The sequence below is a fragment of the Pogona vitticeps genome, chromosome 2 (genome assembly GCF_051106095.1).
Source record: "Pogona vitticeps strain Pit_001003342236 chromosome 2, PviZW2.1, whole genome shotgun sequence".
In the NCBI taxonomy this organism is placed as follows: domain Eukaryota; kingdom Metazoa; phylum Chordata; class Lepidosauria; order Squamata; family Agamidae; genus Pogona; species Pogona vitticeps.
This window is the reverse complement of record NC_135784.1, coordinates 184,154,653-184,178,060: the sequence shown is the minus strand read 5'-3', so window position 1 is coordinate 184,178,060 and position 23,408 is coordinate 184,154,653. Positions and strand designations below refer to the sequence as shown.

At 42.1% G+C, this 23,408-nt stretch overlaps 1 protein-coding gene across 10 annotated transcripts in view; it reads right to left on the bottom strand.

The window, feature by feature from the left end:
• The window catches only part of SMARCA4 (SWI/SNF related BAF chromatin remodeling complex subunit ATPase 4), a 90,548-nt gene that overhangs the window by 50,343 nt on the left and 16,797 nt on the right, over window positions 1-23,408 (bottom strand). For 9 of the 10 annotated variants that reach the window (XM_020791678.3, XM_020791680.3, XM_020791682.3 and 6 more), the window contains exons 5-17: window positions 21,587-21,979; window positions 21,327-21,425; window positions 20,295-20,553; window positions 18,257-18,383; window positions 15,718-15,891; window positions 13,659-13,832; window positions 13,353-13,520; window positions 10,019-10,069; window positions 6,228-6,358; window positions 4,780-4,837; window positions 4,068-4,186; window positions 3,085-3,235; window positions 2,758-2,921 (exon numbers count right to left, since the gene is read on the bottom strand). In XM_020791678.3, coding sequence (XP_020647337.3) covers window positions 2,758-2,921; window positions 3,085-3,235; window positions 4,068-4,186; window positions 4,780-4,837; window positions 6,228-6,358; window positions 10,019-10,069; window positions 13,353-13,520; window positions 13,659-13,832; window positions 15,718-15,891; window positions 18,257-18,383; window positions 20,295-20,553; window positions 21,327-21,425; window positions 21,587-21,979 — 2,068 coding nt within the window. The remainder of the gene's footprint in view (window positions 1-2,757; window positions 2,922-3,084; window positions 3,236-4,067; window positions 4,187-4,779; window positions 4,838-6,227; window positions 6,359-10,018; window positions 10,070-13,352; window positions 13,521-13,658; window positions 13,833-15,717; window positions 15,892-18,256; window positions 18,384-20,294; window positions 20,554-21,326; window positions 21,426-21,586; window positions 21,980-23,408) is intronic. The other variant, XM_020791681.3, reaches the window with a different exon arrangement.

Sequence of the window (23,408 nt, the reverse complement as noted above, 5' to 3'; positions counted from 1 at the left end):
TTTCTGCAGAGAGAGATGCAGCCTTTTTTACTATTCTTGAAACTGAGACCATAAGAACGGGAGCTATATCGATTCCGACATTGTTTAAAAAGTTTTATAAGTTTACATTCACATGACGCACAGGTAATATCAACTTATTGGGCCAACCAACAGATTTTTTTCAACCTTGCTGGCATGGGCTTTTAAAAATGATCCAATCCCCGAATCACTTCTCCACATTGGCTTGGTGTGCGTGAATCTTGCTGTTGATTTACTTTGGAGTTACTTGTGTTTTTTGCACCAATGGCACTGCATGGTCACCACATTTGTTTCCTTTTATAATTCCCCCCCCCCAAAATACTAAACGATATATTGGTGTTCTCTCCCCAATATCGCTGAATCACTTTGTAACATTCATCCCTGCTCATTCGTCCCTTCCCTTGTCAATGTACAATAACACCCCACCCAGTGTCCTCTGAGAAACAAAGCACCCTAAAACCAAAGAACGGCCAAGGGAAATCTTGTGTTATGAAATATCTTTCATATTGTCTTTTAAAGTTTTTCACATGAATTTAGATGCTGCTTTAACAACACAGAGGGATTTTTAACAACAACAAAAAAAGCAATTTTAGTGTGCTCCTGAAACAGAATGGAAAATGACTCCATTTTGTTGGGTAGGCACAGTACACTCAAAGTTCAAGAAATGTATTGAAAGAAAAGTCAGTCATGTGAATGCGCACAACGATTTATATATTACATGACTACCTACACACAAACACACACGCACACACACACACTGGTATAAATAAAATAGGAAATTGAAACGATTCAAATGGTCCCTGTGATTAGGCCCCGATTTTAATGTATTCTTCAAGTAGCTATTTTCAGTTAGTAGAGTGAATTGAATGCTTTTGCTGCATCTCTTGCATATATTACAATAAATAAAGGTAGAAGGAAAAATACTGAGATGATTTCTGTGAAGAACAGATAGTCAAAAGCCCTGGAGAATAATACGTGGCATATAATTTCTTCATACCATTTCAAGGGACGTGCTAATAAACACATTTCACAATAGTTCTGACCCCCCTGGTTTAAATCACACCAGTGATGTTGGGGGGAAAAAACAGTTCCCTGGCTCTCTGCAGCCATCCTCATCTGTGAACTGAACAAACACAACTGCCCCCATGTGCTGCACCTTCCCCCTCTGCTCATTTTCCTCTCTGCTGAAGTTGCCAAATTATTTTCACCTGTTGTCTCATTGCTCTGCGCACAGTAACAGAAAACATTTGCCTTGATTAACATCTCATGCAATGGCATTTCAACTGGGCTCAGGGAAACATTCTGAACTTGTATTGCTGAGCTGAGAAAATCTTTCTGAGGAGCTGTCATTACTCCACGAACATTCTGGATACAGAAGAATGCCACAGCAAAAGTAGGATTGTCCCCCATTGGGAGTTCCTTGAAAGTGGGGGGGGGGGGAGGGATGGGAGGGGCTTCAGGTCATGGTGAGAAATAGGTCTCCTTATTTGTGTTAACTTTATTTTGCATGAGAAATAACAATATCATCTTCAAAGCTACAGGTAGTATTATAAAAAGAAAAGAGAAATGCCAGAATGGTGGGGAACGGAACAATTTTCTCATGTCAGGTGAAACAAACAGAAAACAATCCATGCCATGGAAATACTCTCTAGATGATGTTCCAGGAATTCTAAAACTGGGATAGAACAATTCCCAATCCCCCCTCCCACGCTTCCATGGAGTAAAAGAGTTCACAATTTCTGAAAGCAAAACTCCTCGTGCTAAGTCTTGAGACAGAGTTAGGGCGATACACTTTTCCCAAGTCTTAAGCAATGATGGTGACCACCAGTCAGGCCTCTACACCACTGTGGGTGAAAAAAACCCAGTGAAAGGCAAGCTGAGAAGCCATGCATCGACTTGGCTGCAAAGGCACCTAGGATACAGGGGAAAGTGCTGAGGAAAAACAGACCAAAATCCGTGGAAAAAAGCTATGGTTTCTTTGGTTTTCTGCTGTGTAATTCATGGCATAAGCAACAAACCATGGTCAATATAACACTTGAGTTAGTACAAGCAGAAATCCACTCAGTGTTTGAAAAAAGACAAAACAAAGTTATTAATTCCATAGTTGGAAATAGGTTTGCAAAGTGGTCCACAAACCTCCACATTCCTATCTTGTTCACCTGGGTACGACCCTACTTTTTAAAGTGTTATTTAACATTTAATCTTTCCACACTCAGTAAGCAGTTGCTGCGCATCCCAAATGAGAAATCATGATTTTGGTCACTGCTTGAACTTTTTACACCTTAAAGGTGGCCGTCTGCAGTAGAAGGAGAAGTAAAGTAAAGAATCAGCTCTTGAAGTTCATTCTCAGCTTCGCTTTAATCACCCCCAAAGCACATCTCCCTGAGCGCTGCTTTGCCTTTGCAGGTGGCTTCAATAGGCAGCCCAGATCCTGGGTTGTTTTCAAGGAACAGGATACAATATTCAGAATAGCCCAAAGGTTTCTTTGCAAGCATGTTCAGCTACAGGAGTAACAAATTGTGCTCTCAGAAGCCTCCAAGAGATGCACTTGGAGCCTTAAATCTGAGCCCCAGCGCCTCAGAGTCTCCCTTCTGCTCTACGCAAAGCAGATAAGCACAAATATAAACAGCTAAATGGCACTTTGCGTTTACACAAAATAAAGACAATGTTTACTGCTACAGAAACTTGTCAACTTGATCATGTTTCTTAAGTGCCAAATGAATCACTAGGGATACTTACGACAGAGGTACTATTATGAGGAAGGGGCCATTGATTCGCTTGTGCTCCATGAGGTATGTAATTAAAGCAATGGTCTGGATTGTTTTGCCCAGGCCCATTTCGTCAGCCAGGATTCCATTTAGATTATTATTATATAAAGACACCAGCCACTCTAAACCTTTAATCTATGGGAAAAGAAAAAAGAAATGCATGAACATTATTGGGCTTATGGAGAGAACGTAATGCCAATCCACATTTTCCACGCTACATTTTCCACCGCAATATGGTGCACTTTCCACCACACCCAGCATTGGCACCTGAACCAATGCCTTGCCTTGTACTTCTCACCTGATACTGTTTCAGGACACCATTCACCATCAGCGTAGACTGTTTGTCCACCCTTTCAGTGACTGCATGAGCCACAGCATAGTAAGACTGCAACCCTCTTGCCAGAGCTTGAGACACTCCATACTCATCATCAACATCTTGCTTAGCATTCCTAAGGAAAGGAACGGCGAGAGACAAAGAGAAGTCAAATAATACACTTTGCTGGCCAAGACCGCATCATCTTACTTCAGGAGTGAGCAACATGCAGCCCATGGGCAGCATGGGACCCTTTGCCTGACTCTGTGGCCCTTGGAGCCCCCAGAAGTTCCTCCCTGTCCCTCCTCAAAACTTCCTACTGAAGAAAACCGAAACATGTTCCTGGAAGCCTCTAGGAAGTCCAACTCTGTTTAAAACAAAACGCGCACCTCCTATTGTTCTGATAAAAAAAAAAAGGTTGTTGTTTTAAATCCCCAAGCCAGAAGACTATCTGGTCACTTCTGCTTTTGGAGTGTGATCTCAGCTCATTCAAACAGGGAAGGAGAGAGATGCCTACAACAGCTGCATCCCGAGCTTGTGCCCTCCTGGAGTAGTTTCACAGTTTAATCTCTGCCCCTGGGGGAATGCAGCTCTTCTCTCACCTTACCCTACCTTGAAGGGGGACAGAGAATATCCTCCTATATACTGACCATCCAGTGTCTCTTTCTGATCCTGACAACTATGATCTCCTGTGCACCTGATCAAATATGGCAGGGTTCCAATGTAAAGTCTTTTTATAACATGCTTCCTGTTGTGAAGGGAGGAAATAATCTGGATAAGGAAAGATGCCTCTGGTGCTTCTTCTCTTCCAAACTTGGAGGCTGCTTTTCCAGGTGTAGACAATAGGCTGTTCCCAGTCTTTTTAGGGAGAAATTCCCTATTCATCCATTTTCAGCTACATGTAAAAGGAAACATGAGAGACAGCAGCTAACTGAAGCATGCACTCTAAAGGAAAGTGTGAGCCTTACTCAATAATATGCCTTGCGTCCACTTCGGATACATCATCGCTGTCTGGATCAGGGATCTTTTTCTTCTCCTCCACAGGCAAAGCAGACTGAGAAGGCGGTGGCTGCTCCTCTTCCTCCTCCTGTCAGAAAGTGAGACCTTATCAGCCTCATTCGCTATAACCTGATCACAGTTGAATACCTGGGGCACTGCAGAGCCACTTCATCAGCACTACTGGGATACAAACTCCATCAGTTGCATCCCCTCAACTATCACCAAGCAGTAGCCATTTCACCAGGCTCTGAGACAGGAAAATGTTTCTTTCTCCTTTTTACTACAACAAGCACTCCGTGCATTTTAATCTGAAAATACTATTTGCAGGAAACACCCATCAAAACTCAGCCAACATGGTACATAACCCAACAGTCTATCGCAATGAAGCAAACTGAAGTGATATCACCAATGTTGCCTGATTCACATATGACTTAAACCAAAACCAACAACATAAAGCTGAAGATAAGATGTATTTCATATTCCAATATAACACAAATAAGCTTTGATTGATAAAAGAGGTAAGAGCAGAAGAGAAACATGAATGTGGTATACATAACACTTCTTCTCAAGCAAAGTTTAAAAAAAATTCTGCATGCCTGAACGATGAAACCAACATTTAAATAAATTTTTTGAAGAACTAAATGAAGAACACAAATTGGAATCCCAACCATTTCCTCTCACCTCCTCCTCTTCTTCTGATCCACTTTCTTCACTGTCAGATCTTGGTGCTACTTCATACCTGTTTGGAAAAATTAATATGGTTAACAACTGGCAAAAATGGACAATACATTATGGAGGAAAGTTGAACGTATTCCTTATATTAAGTCCAAAAAAGCTAATCAGAGGAGGATTGTTCTTCCTTCTGAAAGTCACTAGGGAACCTGTGGTGAAGGTGAGGGAAGAAAGAGCTTCAGCTCCTATAGAAGACACATTTTAATGAACACCTTAGACAAACTCAGAAGGCAATGGCACTCAAATGGCACTCAAAAAAAACTTGAACAGAACTACAAAAGCCAAGCCAAGTCAACCCTACCCTTCTTTTTGTCCAAGACAGGAAGGACAAATTTCCTTCTTATCATCCAACATAATGGAAATTTTCCATTCCACACTTCCATCAGGTACAGTGCATTTTTGGGTTTGTTTCTGTGTGGATTGTATCAAATTTGACTTTTCTTCTTTGTTTTGTGTGTGTGTATGTGTGTTGTTCCAACGCAAAGCAAAGAAATGAACACGTAAATACCCAAACATTTGCAACTGCAACAATGTTCTGAGAGAAGGCTTGCATTTTGACAGAATTGCAAGGGTGCTAATATTTTTGGCCATGTAAGTGTGGCTTGGCACTGTACTATAGTTTCATGGAATGGGACGATCAGATCAGATCAAATCCCCTGCAAAAACATGCTACACATACAATGATATGGCTTCTTCTCAACAAAAGTTTCATAGAAGTGAGCATAAGCATGTGGGGAAAAAAAGACCCACTGCTGAATTTGACCAAGCATTGATGGACCCTAGGGTACCAGTTCCAGTGATACCAGTGAAGTGTAGTGGATAGAGTGACTGACTAGGACTTTGGAGACCAATGGCCATGGAAACTCATAGAGGGAATGGAACAGTATAATTAAATATCTCACTTACTGTGGAAGCCCTATTAGGGTTGCTATGCGTCAGTTACAACTTGATGGCACTTAACTGACTAACCAGTCCTACCAGCAGGCAACCAAATGTCTCTGGAAAGCTTCCCCAAGCACTGGTTACTCCCTCTTTATGTGGATGCTCTATTTTATTTACAACAGCTGTTAGATCCATCCTCCACAAATACATCTAGCCCTCTTTAAAGTTACAAATGGCCATCATAATAGCTAGCAGCTCATGACAACCACTACATAAGTAAATATGAAGGAAATGGCTAAGGCTGCAAAAACCTTCTCTTCAAGTGTACTGGGATTTATCTGATTTTTCTGAAACCAGATCAAGGCCCATGTTCAATATTTAGGGAGAAAGGACCAAAACAATTATGACAACAATTATGACAAAACTAAAACTAAACTAAACTCCAAGGAAGATTTTATTTACATTTCATCATTTTCCTGTAAAATACCAGCCTGCAATGTCTGCGGGCAGCTTACCCAGGGTTCATTTCTAACCAGGTATCCAGTTGTCCTGCCTTTGGTGCATCTGTGCCAGTGAGAATTTTTCCACTCTCTACGTGAATAACTTTCACAGGGAGGTCGCTCATTTGGCTGGTTTCATCTAAAGGCTGAAAAGTATATGTTATATGTCATGTTAAACATGCTTCTTACATTTCCATTAAAGACATATTGTACAGCACAAGCTCCTAATAATTTAGTTCTACAATACAGTAAGGGAAAAAGCAGCAGCCTGTCAAGAAATTGAGGGGGCACCCAATACTGGAACTATTTAAAATAATTTAAAGAGGACAGATGGCTTACTTTTTCAAAAATGTACTTGTATACTGAGAGCCAATGTGCTATTATTCAGGAATGGTAGGAGTGACTGGGAAGATCCATACCTAATTTTTTTATCAGTATGATGCTCACAAACTGAGGACTAGCTGCTAATTCTCAACCCATCTGCCTCCTATAAGAGTTCTAGAAGGATAAGATGACAGAGAGAAGAACAAGGTATGACACTCTAAATTCCTTGGGTAACCCAGATTTGGTATGAACAGAAGGGAATATTGGAGTTCACACTATTAAAATGATATGAGAACCTAATAGACACTATAATAGCTAGCCTTGGCCAGTTCCCTCAACAATCTCAGAACAGACAGGCCCCACACGTGTCCTAGGCTAGACAAGGAATGTCTTGCTTTAAAGCTGGATATGTGGGGGATCTATAATCACTACAGAACCTCAAGTGCTTCCAGGCTCCCTTTACAGTATGTGCCAGAAAACCACCTCAGAATAGCCATTAAGAAGCTCCATCATCGTTTTATTCTTGACCACTGGTGTCATTTAGCCCAGGCTATCAATACAGATAACAACAAAAAAATTTGGGAGGTGGTTTTCAGGTTCTTCCATCTTCAATAAGAACTCACAGGACCTTCCCTATATACCAGCTGGGACATGGGAACAGCACTTCTTGGCCACTTTTTCTGATAGCCACTATACAGATTCCAATCCTATTACAGTGGTGCCTCGCATAGCAACGATAATCCGTGCAGCAAAAATCACTGCAAAGCGATTTCGTTGCTATGCGATTTTAAAAAGCCCATAGGAATGCATTGAAACCCCTTCAATGCGTTCCTATGGGCTTCAGACTCACCTTTAAGCGAAAATCCTCCATACAGCGGCCATTTTTGCTGCCCGGTAAGCGAGGAATCCATCCCAGAAAACAGCAGGCGGCCTTTTTTTTTACCCGGTGGCCATTTTGGAACCGCTGATCAGCTGTTAAAAAATCATCGCTTTGCGATGATCGGTAAGCGAAACAGGGTACCGATCATCGCAAAGCGATTTTCCCCCATAGGGTACATCGCAAATCGATCGCAAAATCTTCGTCGCTATGCAATTTCATCGTTAAACGGGGCACCCGTTAAGCGAGGCACCACTGTATATGCAGATGACATGGTTCTCCTGTCCCGCACGACCTAAAGCGGCTAGTTAGTGGTTGCCGTGACTACCTGATACACAATAAGCTCCAACGAAATTCTGAGAAATCTAAAATTATAGTCTTTGGTCAAGCATGGAAACCCTTTTCTTGGTCTTTCAATGCTAACTCTATCCAGCAGGTCAGAGAGTTTAAGTATTTGGGTGTCTTTTTTCATTACAGACACACTTGGTCGATGCACCAGCAGACAGCAATTCAGTCACGAAAGCTTTCAGGCTATTTTACACTTCCATCATACTTGGGGCCACTCATACATCCCCGCTGCCCTGCAGATTTTTAATGCCAAATCAGCAGCATAGCATCTTTATAGTTTCCCCATCTGGATGTCTGCATTCCACAGCTCCGTGGAAAGGATCCAATCAATGTTCCTGTATAAAATCTTTGGCCTGCCCCATTGTGTCTCCTATGCAAACCTGTGCCTTGAAGGCGGTCAATACAGGATTGAGACCCTGGCTTGGCTCAGATTCTTTAAACACTGGATCAGAATTTGTTTCTTCTCAGCCGAGGACATCCTATTCCAAGTGCTGCTTTCTGACAGTGTATTTCCAAACAGTTTGGCCGTATTTCTCAAGAAAATCAAGACCCTGAGGTTGTCACCAGATCTGCTGGGTTCAGTATCCCCTTCCAAGGTATTCCATACAATCAAAAATAGAGTTCTGGATATTGAGGGGCAAACCCTGCATAGCGCTGCACAAAGGGTCTGTTCCCCACTATATTTTCAGTTGCCCCTCTCCCATGGCAGAAGACCGAATTACCTATATCACCTAGAGCACTGGTTCTTAACCTTTGTTACTCAGATGTTTTTGGACTGCAACTCCCAGAAGCCTTCACCATCAGCTCTGCTGGCTGGGGTTTCTGGGAGTTGCAGTTCAAAAACACCTGAGTAACAAAGGTTAAGAACCACTGACCTAGAGCATTGGTTCTTAACCTTGGGTTACTCAGGAGTTTTGAACTGCAACTCCCAGAAGCCTTCACCACCAACTGTGCTGGCTGGGGTTTCTGGGAGTTGCAGTTCAAAAACATCAGAGTAACAAAGGTTAAGAACCACTGACCTAGAGCATCCACAAGATCGTTGGGCATTTACCCTTGCTAGGTGCAATACTGTACCTTCGAACTTAGCACAGGGCAGATATATGGGTTTACCCACAGAACTGAGATTCTGCCCTTGTGGTCAGGAGTGGCTGAATCCTTGCAGCATATGTTGTTCTAATATATCTTGTATAAGGATCTCCGCCTGTCTTATCTGAGCACTTTCCTTTCCTCCCCTTCTGGATGGGACGACCTGAGAAAAATTCAACACCTCTTAGGTGGCACTATTAAGGAACTTGCCCTGATAATAGTGAGACCCATCTACTCCATCATGCAGAGGCAACACAAGCATGCTGTCGTAGAATGCCAAGCTCTAAATGTGCATTTGGCTGTTCCCTGCCACATGTTAGCTGTTGAATGTTTTATTTGCATTTGATAAAAGTTTCTGTCTGTCTTATGAAAAAGATATGCCAATATTTGGACATGAGTGTGATAAAAGGAAATTGCTCCTAGACAAATGTGCATAGATATACAGCCTTTCCAATTCTCCCAGAAAATATGAACATTGAATATTGTCCCACATCCTACTGCAAATAAGTTTAACATCCTAAGCCAAGTCCTGCAACTCAGTCCTCACAAACTCTGATCTTTTCATCCCTCTGCTGTGCTCACTGTTGTCTTCTTTTTTTTTTTCAGGGACTTGTGACCCAAGACTAGGGAGAGACATTAGGATCAGTGTATGAAGGTACTGTACATTTGAAATAGGGCATCATACCTGTTACAATAGAGACATAGTGGCTGGAATTCTGTTTATGCAATGTAATGTTATGCCTGTCTAAATGTGCCAAGCTCTATGCCCCAGCTACAAGGACTGTGCAAGCTGATTGTGTAATGAGTGGTGTAGATCCTGTTTTGACCACATGTCCAATGCACTGGTAGATGTGCTTCATAAACAGCACTGCCAGCATGGCTTGACCACAGCTACTGTGGGCATAACTTTGAGTTACACCTGCATAGCTACTCAATAGGATTTCAGCAGTAAGTCAACATCAAGTCTGTAGATGAGGTGTAAGTGTTCCCCAAAACCCATCAATAACAGCTCTACTAGCTCCTGCTGACTCTGAACAGCTTTTGAAATCAGTTGCAGAAAAACAACTGACAATCCAAGTCAGAAAGAAATCAGTCCCTACTATAAAGAAGACTTAAGTTCCTGATAAAATAAAATATGTACAAGTTGGGAGTCATTTTTCCCCTCACTTACTTCACCATCTGGTCCAATTGCTGGTGTCTGCCCTTCTGCAGTCTCAGCCTTCTGGGGAAAAAAGAGTTATTAATAGCATCTGTTGTTGACAAAACAGCAAAGGACATTTTAAAACAATATTCTGAGGAAATGTACTTCTTCACTATTAAGGGCATGACAAGAGAAGTGAACTATGGTGAACATAATCAGTCATTCTAATGGTGGAAGCAAAGGGTCTCCAAACAGGTTTCCCCTCTAATCAACTACACAGGGAGGACTGCTCAAAGCATGCCCAGAAACACCCCTGAAGTGGAAAAAACTGCCGGCAACTGATGTGCACAAAAACAGCAGTGAATGCTGGAAGAGCCTGCTACTTGCCTATTATTTGTGTTTAAATTATATTTTACTACATATTTGTTTTAAGGGACATGGTGGTGCTGCGGGTTAAACTGCAGAAGCCTCTGTGCTGCAAGGTCAGAAGACCAGCAGTTGTAAGATCGAATCCACGTGATGGAGTGAGCTCCCGTCGCTTGTCCCAGCTCCTGCCAACCTAGCAGTTCAAAAGCATGTAAAAATGTGAAGCTGATAGATTTATATGTTCAAAGATACATATTATAGTGCAACCGTCATCACCCACTGCTTTAGCATGTTGGAAAAGAGATCTATGAATCCTACTGATAGAAACATCAAGTCCCCTATGCCATCACCTCAGAGGTTTTTAATCTATTTGCACCTATGCCAACCATGCAAATGTTCACATTTGATTCAAGGCACTTTGCCCTGGGCATTCTTGGGAAAGTGATCTTACTCTCATTTTCACAGTGTCTTTTATTAGGCAACAAAATACCACTAAAATGTGTCTCAATGCTCAGCAGGTTCCTGCATGAGTGAACTCTGAAGGTCTAATTGAGAAACTAACCAGATCAGTGGACATGGCTGTTTTCAACCAGGCATCACCACTGATTTCACCATTTTCCACCTTATTAAGTCGTACTGCAGTAGCAGAGAGTGGGGAGAACACAAGGAACAGCTTCTGCAGCCAGATATCGTGGACAAAAGTGATCCACTAGTTCAGCACTGCATGAGAGGTTTGATGAAGTTCAGGGTTGAGTTGTATCTTTTCCACTATAGGCAAAAGGACATCCTTAAAGTGGGTTGTCTCACCCACTCACCTTGATAAACAGGATCTTAAAGCCAATCTTTTTGAGCTTTATAAAGAAGCTTTTCTAATACCTTTTTTGAACAGATTGTTGTGGGGTTTTTTTGCTTTTAAGAAAGTATCACACGGTTACTTTTTCTATTTCCTGTTGGAAATACCACGATCAGCCACCTGAGATAAATTTTACAGCCACAAGCTTTTCCATGACACTGAGCTTCAATAAGGACTGCATCCCATCCAGCCACTAGCTATAATTACCACTGTGGCTGTGTGCTTGATTTTTTTTTTTTAGTCTGATGTCTAAATTTTATCTCCCATTTTGCTGATACAGAGACTGCTATTCTGTTCCCCATTTTTCTGCTCCACATTTAAAAAGAGGTCTGTTAACTTGTCTGCAGAGAGAGAGAGAGAGGAAGGAAGGTGACTTGATAAGTTTCAGACCTTTGTTTCATCTGGAATCTACAAACTCCAGTTTCCCTTGCTGAAATTTGATTTCAAGAGCAAAGGTTATGACCCTGGCCCAATTTATTTTGACTATTTCATTTAATCCCACATTTTGCACTACCTCTGCCTGATGAAGAGGTTAAATGATAATGACCAAATAATTATATTTCCAAATCTTGAAGTGAGACATTTCAGGCACCATTGCCGGCTAATTCAACCACATTCCAGAAGTGTTAGAATGGCAACAAAAGCCATTGAAACAGCTGGGTGGGAAGTACATGTTCATGATTGTTTGCCCATTTAGCACTCTGCTCCCCTGAGCCTTTTTAGCACAAGTCATTCATACACCTACCAGCCCGCAAGAAGATGGGACCAGTTTTGTTAACACTGTTTTGGATTAAAGGGTGGACAATGAGATTCCAACTCTGCCCTTTTAGAGGTTTAGACAAGCCAAGAAACGATCGCAGTACTTGAGTTCCCTCCTATATGGAACTTCACTTTCCTAATATGCTATTCAGATCCGTCTTAGTCAGCTTTAACCCTCCATATCTGGGAAGCGCTTCAGACAAGAAGGCTGGACAAACCTTTGCCATTTTGCTTACTGCCAAAGCCCAGCCATAGTGGATTGCTGACCTATCTGTTCCTACCTCCTCTTCATACAATGGCCAACCAGATGGTTCTGGGAAGCACAAAACCAGCATCTAAATGCAGCAGCACTTTCTTGCTTCTACTATCTAGCAACTGATATCCTGAGACACACTGCCTTTGATACCTGAATTAATACATCCACTGATAGATTTGTCAGCTTGGTTGCTATCAACCTGCCTTTTCCAAAACAATTCTTAGAGGAACACAAAGAATATGAATCGAGATGACAAAGAGAAACATTTAACGCAAGGATTGGGAGAATACCAGGCATTATTCTACTCCAACTCCCATCAGCCCTCACCAGCACAACCACTGATCTGGGGTGAAAGTACGGCCCAACATCACCTGGGTGGCTGCAAGTTCCCGTCGATGCTGTTTTGACTGAACTGCCGATGTAGTGACAGGATGATCCTAGGGATAACCTCCCTCCATTTTCCTGGAAACCTGATGTACCCTTGCCCTGCCTCTTCTTCCTTCTGGGGCTATTTAAATGCTGCCATTGTCTTTTTCAGCGGTCCCTTCTTGTGCTCCTCTTTCACTATGGGGCTGGAAACAGTGGCAAGGCAGCTTTATTTCATCATCATCCAGGACAGCAAAGGACCCCAACCAGGCTTCCAGGTCTAAGGTAGACTGGGAATTAGTCTACATTAGACCAGTTCCCACCTACAGCAACCCTTCAGGGTCCCCTCATAATTCTTAGAACAGGTGGAAATAAGGGTACCCCTCACTTCTTCCCTGGAGGACCTCAAAACTCACAGCCCGCCCCTCAAGGATCGTAAGAACTTGGCTTGCCCTCTAGTGCTCTTTCCCTGGTACCATGGAGATTGGGAAAGGACCCTGAAACAACTCCTCCCGACCCCCAAATTCTCCATACTCTACTCTTCCTTCCCTTGGCCATGGTTCCCACAACTATAATGTACTTGTCCTCCCTCACCTCTGGAATCAGCAGCATTCTCTCAATGCCAGGCAATGAAGGCGACATACAGCAGTTCTGAACATGTTCCTTTCCAGATGCCAACCTCTCCCCACTGCCACCTCCTCTGCTGACACCAGCTGCAACGTGATATTTGGTATTACAGAAATCTAAACTAACTCGCAGGTTACCTTCTTTTTCTTCTTCTTCTTCTTCTCCTTTGCAACTTGTGCAGCCTTATGTTGTCTCACCAGCTCTGTCAGGTTGGCCACATATTCATCGGTCTGCTGAAGCAGGTAGGCTAAGCGTTTGTCTTTCTTTTGATCAATGAGCTTACGGTAACCTTCTTCATCTTCAGCCTTTAAAAAAAGATACACATGCAACACTTAACTTCCTTACCTTGGGAACAACAGTGATTGAAAACAAAATTATCATCAAACCTGTACAATTCAGCCAGGTGAATTCTATGCCTCTAATGTTTCAACCAGCAAGCTTACCATCAATCTGCGCATCCTCTCTTTCTCAATCCTCTCATTCTCCTTCTTTTGCTCACGCTCAGTATTGGCATGATAGGTGGCCACAGCCTTCGTAAGTTTTTGAATTTTCCCTGTGACAGAACGGTGATATTCTTTGAAATCCTTGGCATGCTGAAGAATGCTATTGAGGTACTCCTGGAACAAAAAATGAGAGAAAATCAGTCAATTAATGAATATATATGTTTGTGACAGAATATGTTACTCCCGTACATACTGTACTATAAATACATAATATGTATACAAATAGGTTATAAATTCAGAACAACTTGGATTTTAGAGAACTGCCATATCAGCAGCCATAAATGTATTCAATTTTGTCTTCACAAGGCAAAAAACAGAAAACTGTTACTGAAGGAGGAAGGTCTGTCCACCTTTTCCAGTGGATCATTTGTTTAAATTACCCAGGAAAGTATTTAGTCCCACCATAGAAAAAAATACAGATATACAGGAATTTAAGCATCATCATGGCAGTGAAGAAAATGGAAGAAAATTATTGCTGTTTGCATAAAACTATAAGCTCTGCCCACCTGCTTTAAAGTAAAACATTAACACCAGAAATTCTTGTTAGATTATCAATTTGTGCATGAGATCAAATAAACCCGCCACTTCCACAGGGCAGCTCTCTGCTTCCCACTCAAAACCATGACTCTTGTTTCTACTTCTTGAATAACTCTTTCCCTATGGTCTTTGTTCTAGAACGCCCTTCCATCCCCCCTGCCTGTCTCCATTGTGAGTATCACCTCCAGTGTATTCTGCAGGCTACCAAGAATTCCTGTCCTTGAAGGAAAAACTACTTGGGGGGGGGGGACCTTTTTTTAAATGTAGTGTACCAAAACATAAGAATAAAATAAATGTCAGGGCTATGTCTGTGGTGAGTGTGAATTTGAGGAAGTGCTCCTTAAGTGCTGTGTTTAACACTTTGCTCCCTGCCATTAACTAGCAGAAGACTGAATGATGCAAATGGACACAAGTACTGAAATTATGCCAGTCACATCTTTCCTTTGCCCATATTTTCATTTTTAATTTTTATTTCTGACTGCAAAACATAATGACTGCTACTAATTCTCTACTGATTATTTTTCATTTCAGTCATTCATTATACCATCAAATATGCTGGTGATACATACAGATTACACTATTTTATTATCCTAGCAGGATAGTTTTGACTGAACCTATAAGATTCCCTCACAGCAAAGAGGAGAAACAAGAGCCTTCAGCTAGGAAAACCTGACTTCAGATCTCTGTTCAGTTAATAAATCACACTGGGTGGCCTTGCACCATTTGTTATCTCTTGTCTTTTATCTTATTTCATGGGTTTGCACTGAGAATATAAAATTGACACCTGTACATTACATGACATTCCTAAACAAAACCAAACAAGCTTTTTTATTTAAAAATCAAATCTAAACCAATCTACTGTGGTTAATGGTAACTATGGTTTGTTTGAATCAAAGTAAATTTGAACCATGGCTCCCATATATTTATTTCAAGCTGGTTTACTACAAATAAAGCACAATTAGCATCAACTACAGATTTTGTTATGTTTTGTTAGGAGGCAGGAAAACCATGTTTAAGTACAAACAGAAGTGGCAGCTTTTGAATTCTTCCTTATGGCCACACAAGAGGAGCAGTTCATTCACATCAAGCTCATTCATATAATTCACAGTTCATTGACATGCAACTGCTTCTTTCTTAAGGAAGTTATTTCTCAAAAGGACACACACACACACACACACACACACACACACACACACACACACACACACACACACACACACACACACACACACACACACACACACACACACACACACACACACACACACACACACACACACACACACACACACACACACACACACACAAATCATTTTAATTTGTTGAATTCTGTTTATACATCCAGCCTGTTTTTACCTTTCCTGATCTTAATCTGACCTGCCTGTGCTCTATATTGTGGGAGAAAAGCAGAACAGAAGTCTTGTGCACCATCATTCCAAGTGAAAAGAGAAGGATCACAGACCTGATGCTTCTGCCGGCGTTTCCTTTCTTGTTCAATCTTCTGCTGCTTCTCCAGCTTCTCAGTGATACGAGCTTCCCTCAGGGACTGTCGTTTGCTACGTTTATACGCCTTGGCATTCAGTGCCGTCTCCAGAGCAGTATCTCTTCTCATGCACACAACAACCTCTTGACGTAGCTGTTGGACAAACATTTTAAAAGAAACATTCCACTCTTATTTGAAAACTGAGAATAGAGCTGTAGAGCAATACGGTGCCTACTTTACCATCCAAGACATACTGAACACTACACATTTCCTTCTGTTCCCTAGGCACGATGCCAGAGCATGAACCTGCCAAGATTTAGTCTTCAATGCCACACATCCGCAAAAGCAGCATGTCTGGCACAATCAAAAGGAAACCCCAGGTTGGTTCTGCTGAAAGGCATGTGAAATAACCCACCTAGTATGGCTGCCACCATTTCTTTGAACCTCCAAGTGGAGCAGAAAGCAGGTAGAAGACTTAAGATACATGGACCATATATATTTGAGGAAATCAGTAGAATATATATAAAATTAGGCCCCATGGGTTATCACCCCTGACAATCTCTTATTCTAAATCCCCAGGAAAATAGTTAGAATAGTTTAAAGCTATTATGAAGTGGGAATATAGGTATAATGCTGTACCGATGGTAAAAAACACCCAAATTGTATAATCTGTCACTACCACAATGTTTGTTAGCCTTTCATTGTACAACAGCTAAAATGGAATGCAGCCAATTTCTAGGTGCCATAACCAGTTTTTTAAGATATTTAGATGGCTCTTCTCTGCTTTATTCCCACATTAAACATTGGACTAGACAATAGTCCGATGACTGTGACTGCATTGTCCATCTTTTCTCTTTACTCAACAACTCAGGGCCCCAAAATGAATTGGTAAGAGGGACATTAACCCATTTCTCCAGTTTAAGCTGCCCTATGAGCACCAACTGACTGCAAAACATGTGAGTGGGGGGAGGAAAGATGGGTATAACAGAGGTACTTGTCTTCCCCCCCACAATACCTCCACATTGTCCAGCTAATAACACTGTCAATCCTAAATACCTCATATCCCCAGAGGATGCTTTATATAAAAGAGAAAGACTTTGGAATATTTCTCGCAACATATGTAATTAACCCTCATCATTATTTTCACTTTTTAAAAAGAGGTTTGAGGAATCTAGGCAGAAAGATCCAATAAGCCTAAAGAACATCTAACATTGAGACAGAGACAGGGGCGAGAAATACCAGTCAGTTGCACAAGGAACTGAAATCCCACTGAAATGCTGAGCACTGAGGACAGCCACTTGAGGCTGCGGCTGTTTCTGTCCATGAATAAGCAAATTGCTGAAGCCGGACCAATAGCCTACACAAAACGTGGAGAGGCAAATTCAATTGCGAATGTCAGGACTGGGGACTGTAACAAAAACTGCCTGTTTCACCAGAGCATCTATCTTTTAATTTATGTAAACTATTTTTTGTGATGTGGTATGTTATATGTTTAATTTTTTTTAAAGTGTATGTTGTAAACCGCCTAGAGTGGTCACAATTGACTAGATAGGCAGGATATATATATATATATATATATATATATATATATATATATATATATATATATATATATATATATATATATATATATATATATATATATATATATAAATGAATGAATGAATGAATGAATGAATGAATGAATAAATAAATAAATAAATAAATAAATAAATAAATAAATAAATAAAGAGGAAAAGTCTAAGAGATCTGAGCAGGCTAGCACTTGTATTGCATATACATTGCCTATAACTACATTTTGTACCCACACACCATTTTCCTTCTCTTGTTTTTGGTTTGTATCATCTTTGCTTTCTTTTCCCGCAATTCAATTCAAATTTTTAAAATAGCACTCAAAGGAAACTGAGTAAGCAACACCCATCAAACAGAGAATAATGAATTGCAAGCAGCTTCCAATAAAGCCAAGCCCAACAATTTTGTAAAGCTTAGAGCAGGCAGCAAATAAATAAATAAATAAATAAATAAATAAATAAATAAATAAATAAATAAAGAAAGAAAGAAAGAAAGAAAGAAAGAAAGAAAGAAAGAAAGAAAGAAAGAAAGAAAGAAAGAAAGGGAGGGAGGGAGGGAGGGCTGAGTGACTGAGAACTCAGTAAAAAGAAGGAAACCTGTTCTTATTGTTAGTATCCAACCTGTACTTCTACAAATAGCTCTGCTGGCAGTGCTTAATTGACAAGTACCAAAGCCAAAATGGGTCAGCAACACACTGTATCTGATCTGGGAGCAGTGTTTAGAAAAGTTACTTTTTTGGATAACTCCATGGATTCTTAGAATTGTTGCTCTGCTGAGTTCAGTGAGCAATGTTGATTATGACAGTACAGTGGCAGAGGAAACATTCAGATTATGCCCACAGTCAGTCCTGCAGTTTTTATTAAGGTACAAAACTCTGTAATAATACTTCTAATTCCCTTTCCCACATAGTCCTGAGCAGTGCAGTCCTAGCAATATCACAACCTACCTGCCTCTGAAAGTTAAGCAATCGGAGTGCTTTAAGTTCAATGGTTGCTTTGGTTCGCAGGTCACCAGCCAGGGAGCCAGGAAGGTTTTCGAGCTCTTGAATTCTGTGGGCAATGCGAGCCTGCAGTCTGCACATCACATATTAAGACTCAACATGAGTTTATCAAGTATCTGGGCTCTTCTATCATATTTAAACATATGAAACAGAGTGAACAGAACACTCCTCCCATGATACCCTTCACATACTGAGCTCTATCTTCCATCCGCCACAGTCAACCTAGCCAATGGTAAGAGTGATGGCAATTATTCAAAATACTTGGAAGGCATCAGGTTGGAGGAGACTGTACAAAGTATCGCTGAGCCAAACAAGAAGCAACAGTATAAACAAATCCACCCTTTTGTAACAATGACTTGTGGACTATGTTGCAAAAGCTACAAGGCTGTCTGGAGATTAAACACATGCTTACTAACAGATGGCTACAGCAGGACAGGCCACTCAGCACAAAGAAGTCCAGGAGGAACTCCAACTGGCTTGAACATGTCACACAACCGAACTTAGTCTTCATAAGTAAGTCCAGCAAACCCAGGCACTCCAGAAACCCTAAAACTAGAACTACTTAAGTCTAGGGTGGTTTCAGAAGGAACCTTGGTCTTCAGAATGAACAGTTGAGGGCCCAACCCTTCAAAAGAAAGGAGTTCAGGCTTCCCTCAAGAGGTTTGGTGCCTAAAGAGGCAGCTAAAACCCAGCCGTAGTGCCCTTATAAGTAAAAGCAAAGCAAAAGCGTGCTGCTTATATACCGCCCCATAGTGCTTCAAGCACTCTCTGGGCGGTTTACAAGTTAATTATGCAGGCTACACATTACCCCCCCCCAGCAAGCTGGGTACTCATTTTACCGACGTCGGAAGGATGGAAGGCTGAGTCAACCTTGAGCCGGCTACCTGGGATTGAACCCCAGGTCGTGAGCACAGTTTTGGCTGCAGTACAGCGGTTTAACCACATGGTGGACTTCTAGAAGCCTGTACACTGCACCAGGACTTTGGGTGAGGCTTTGCTAGCTCATGCTTAAAGGCTTCAAGCTGTTTCAACAGTTCCGCTTGCTTCAACAGCTTTATCAGCTCTGGACCCTTCACACCAAACCACTCTGCTGGGGAAACCTCTGTGTGATCTTCAAGTGTTCTTGGCTACATTTCCTCCTTACTCCTCAGCTACTGTGCATTCTGACACCCGTAAGTCAGGGGTGGGCAATTAATTTCTATAGGGGGCCACATGAAAAATCTGAACTGTGTTTGGGGGTGGGTAGTAACTGGCCCCCAATTTGTGGGTAGTAATAGGCCCCCGTTGGGTGAGGCCCTGCGGCGAACGAACTACAAGGCTGACATAGTTAACTCCCTAAACTTTTTAGGGAGTTAAATATGTGAGCCTTGTAATTCGTTCACCGTGGGGGGGGGGGAGAGAGAGAAAAACCCAACACTGAGCTAGCACACCTGTCCTCCATTCCCCCGTAGCCTTCCTCTCCAACTGTCTATCCCACGCAGGCAACGTGATACATAATCACGTCGCTTGCGCAAGGATCGCTTCTGGCCTCTTGAGCCACAGGCTCCGCAGCCTGCGGCTCAAGAGTAACAGTAAAAACTCGCGAGATCCCAGCGTTGGATCTCGTGAGTTTTCCTTACTGCCGTGCTGGATGACCGGAGCCGGAGCTCTGGTTCACTCAGCAGCGACAGGCAGGCCGGACTGGAGCAGCTCCCAGGCCGTATGTGGCTTGCGGGCCGCACTTTGCCCAGGTCTGCCATAAGTGATCCTGGACTGTTTCTTGCTTTCATCTGTTTCTTGTATGTACTGTGCTCTAAAACTTTCTTTAATGCTAACCCTAGATACATGTACATTGCTATTTGGCTACATCCTCTTGCTACTACTGGACACCTGGCTGGCCTAAATCCTTGATCCATTCTCAGTTCCAAGACTCCAAGGAAAGAAGACATGAAGTACCACTGAAGGAGTAAGACCAGAAATACGATTTAAGAGCCACAGTTTTTACCGGTATTCTCTCTCTTGAAGGATTTCAACTGGGTCCAGTCCTCTTGGCTTCTGGATTGGAGTGATACGGTTCTGCTTCTGATGGAGCTGCACCATCGGGGCAGGTTGGGCTGGCTGCCCAGGTGACTGAGTTTGAGGAGGCATTACAGGGGATGCTGCTGGAGGTACTGCTGGAGGTGCTGGTGAAGGACGGCCTGTTGGCTGGGGAGGAATCAGTTTCTGAGGTGTGCTAGTAGGGGCTGCAGCATTTGCCATTGGTCCTGTTCAAGAACAAAGTGGGCAAGAAGACAATAAGATCCCTTCATGTAAGGGCCTGATATGAACACCACAGCTTTTCACATTTCAGATTTCTTAATGAGCAGTGTGTATTATCAGCCAAACAACTGAAAAACAAAAAAAACCCTAATAGTTTAGGTTTTGTTTCTGAAAGTTGGTAAGAAAAAAAAATAGGTTAATTCAACTGGCTAAGATTTATCTTCCCACAATTATTTTAACACTTTTAGCATTCTTTTAGAAGTTTGTTTTAATTTCTTCCCCTCTCCAGTACAAATTCCATTTTACCTTAATATTATTGCCCCCAAATCTTTAGAACCACCACTTTAATTTCATGGGAAAATGTTGCAGTTTGTGTTACTAATAAAATGTGACGCAGCACCCAATTCCACATTTTATAGAAATTATTGCAGAGTATCCATATTAGACTGTTCGAGCAAAAGCCACCCAAAAGCCGCCCTATCAACATTTCTGATTTCTTAAGGCTAGTAGTATCTTGTTGCCTAAATGCAAGCTGGAAGGCTAAGCATCCTTTTCACGGACTCCAACAGGCTCCTTGTTGTAAGACCAGCCGCACCATGTCACAACGGGGAAGCTGCTGAAGTCGGGAGGGGAGATGCTTATGCAATTTCCCCCCTGCTCCAGATTTTGGTAACAGGATACCTCCCTTCACCTTTAAGAGTTCAAGCAAATTTTATTGCAGGATACGAATTCGGCACCAAACTAAACTTCAGGAAGGCTCCTCCGCCTTGAGGCTTACCATCCGGCCAGGGCTTGGGGGGTCCACCAGGGGGCTGCCCAGGCATTCCTGGAGGAACTCCTGAGGGTCCAGGAGGAGGCATGTTAGGCCCTCCCATACCTGTAAACACAGCAGACAAAGAAATGCTTTTGCTTCTACATGTTTTCTTCTCTTGAAGGAGGAGAAAATGTGAATCTAGCCAAGGAGACAGGGGCGATCCATAAGATGACCCCACGCTCCAGTCGAAGGCACTTGAAGAATGCACTGAAGCACAGACGTACCATGAGGTCTGTTGTAGTTTGGAGGCGTTGGTCCAGGTGCAGGCCCTGCTCCTGGCACTGGGCCTGTTCCAGATACAGAAGGTGGAGGTAGCGTTGGCATCTGCTGCTGCATTCCAGGCATTGGCCTTTTTCCCTGCACTGCCATGTGCAGATGGTCAGGTAAAGGCTGCCCTCTGGCAAGCATCTTGTAGGCCATGATCTGAGCCCTCAATTGATGTAGCTGATTCTGGTTAAAAGGAGTGGGGCCTCGACTCTGCTGCCCTAGTGCTTGTGGGTCAGTACCGTCTATCGGGACTCCGCCAGGACCGGAGGGCATCTGGGGGCCAGAGGAAGGACCGTTTGCTGGAACCGGACTTGACGCATGCTCAGAACCACCAAGTGGAGATGGGTAACCTGGGAAGAGGGGATGAAGTGAAAAATCAATCTGCTGTACATTGCATTTAAGCAGACACAATACATTTCTGTCTAAAAAGGGAATAATATGTATGGCATCAATACTTGCTTAGATTCAGGGTTGTAGTCTTTCAAACAACCCAGCTGAGAGACAGAGAACTAGGCCTAGAAACTGGTCGTGCTGGCAGGGCAGAAAATGCAGCAGCGTCTTTCTTCCTTTTTATTTGGAATTTTACATAGATTTTTTTCTTTCATATGTTAAAAAAAGTTTCCCTCCTCCCATTATCCTTAGGGTGAAGGTAAAACCACAGAATCTCCAAGATGCAGATATAGTTTTCATCCCTATTCCAGCAACTCCTAATTCAAGGACGCAGGAAGAAGGGGATCATACAGATCCAGAGCAGTTTCTAGCAAATCTCCTTTTATGTCATCTCTGATGCTGCATTTCGGGCATTTAGGAAGCAGCTGCAGGAAGGGCGCTTGTGAGGTTTGACCTTCTCTTTGGTCAGCCGAGCGTTCTCACTTCTTCTCTTTTCCTTTGTCTGGAATGTTCCCATGTTTTCTAGCTTTAAATATCTAGCAGTAGTTTTGACTAAGGATCTAAATACTGTAAAATAATGGAAAAATTGGGTCAAATTTAAAATACGATTAGGAAGATCTCTCAGTCTCTCACCAATAGGCTATTATCAAAATGTTAATCTTGCCAGGATTTTTGTTTTTGAACCATCCATGCATTTATTCTTGGGGAAAATTAATCAATATGAGAGCTGAAGATCATGTGGAGTGTTTGGAATGAAAAGTCTCTTTACAATAGAACCCCAATGATTAATGATGCCTTTCAGGCAACGTTGTAGACTTGCTTGGCTTCAAGACTTCCAGATGAAAATTATTTTTGCACATAAAATGGCCAAATTCTTATTGCTCAGCATAGTAAGTCACAAGTAGTTTAGGCATATTGAATCAATGGAACTTACAAAGGGGTTGGCTCACTAAATCCCCAATAATTCAACGGGACTGATCTATTTTATTGACTGATTGGACTTGTATACTGCCCCAAAGTGCTACAGCACTCTCTGGGTGGTTTACAACGTAATTATACAAGGAACATATCTCCCACACTTCCATAAACTGGGGAAAGTTGGATCACTGTATCTGTGGAGGATCAGTTCGAAGCCCACCCCCACCCCACCCCACGGATATGGAAAAGTGCAGGTATAGAAATGCTATATGCAATAAAGTCTCTGGTTTCCTATAGTGGCCAATTCTGGCAATACACCTTGGAAAAATGTATTTCTGTGTTTGCAAGGTTTATTATAGTACATAAAGCAAGATATTTTTGTGGTAGCGGATAAGTGAAACCATGAGTACTGATCCCACAGATACTCTTCTCAATTTACTGATCTCAGAAGGATGGAACACTGACTTGAGC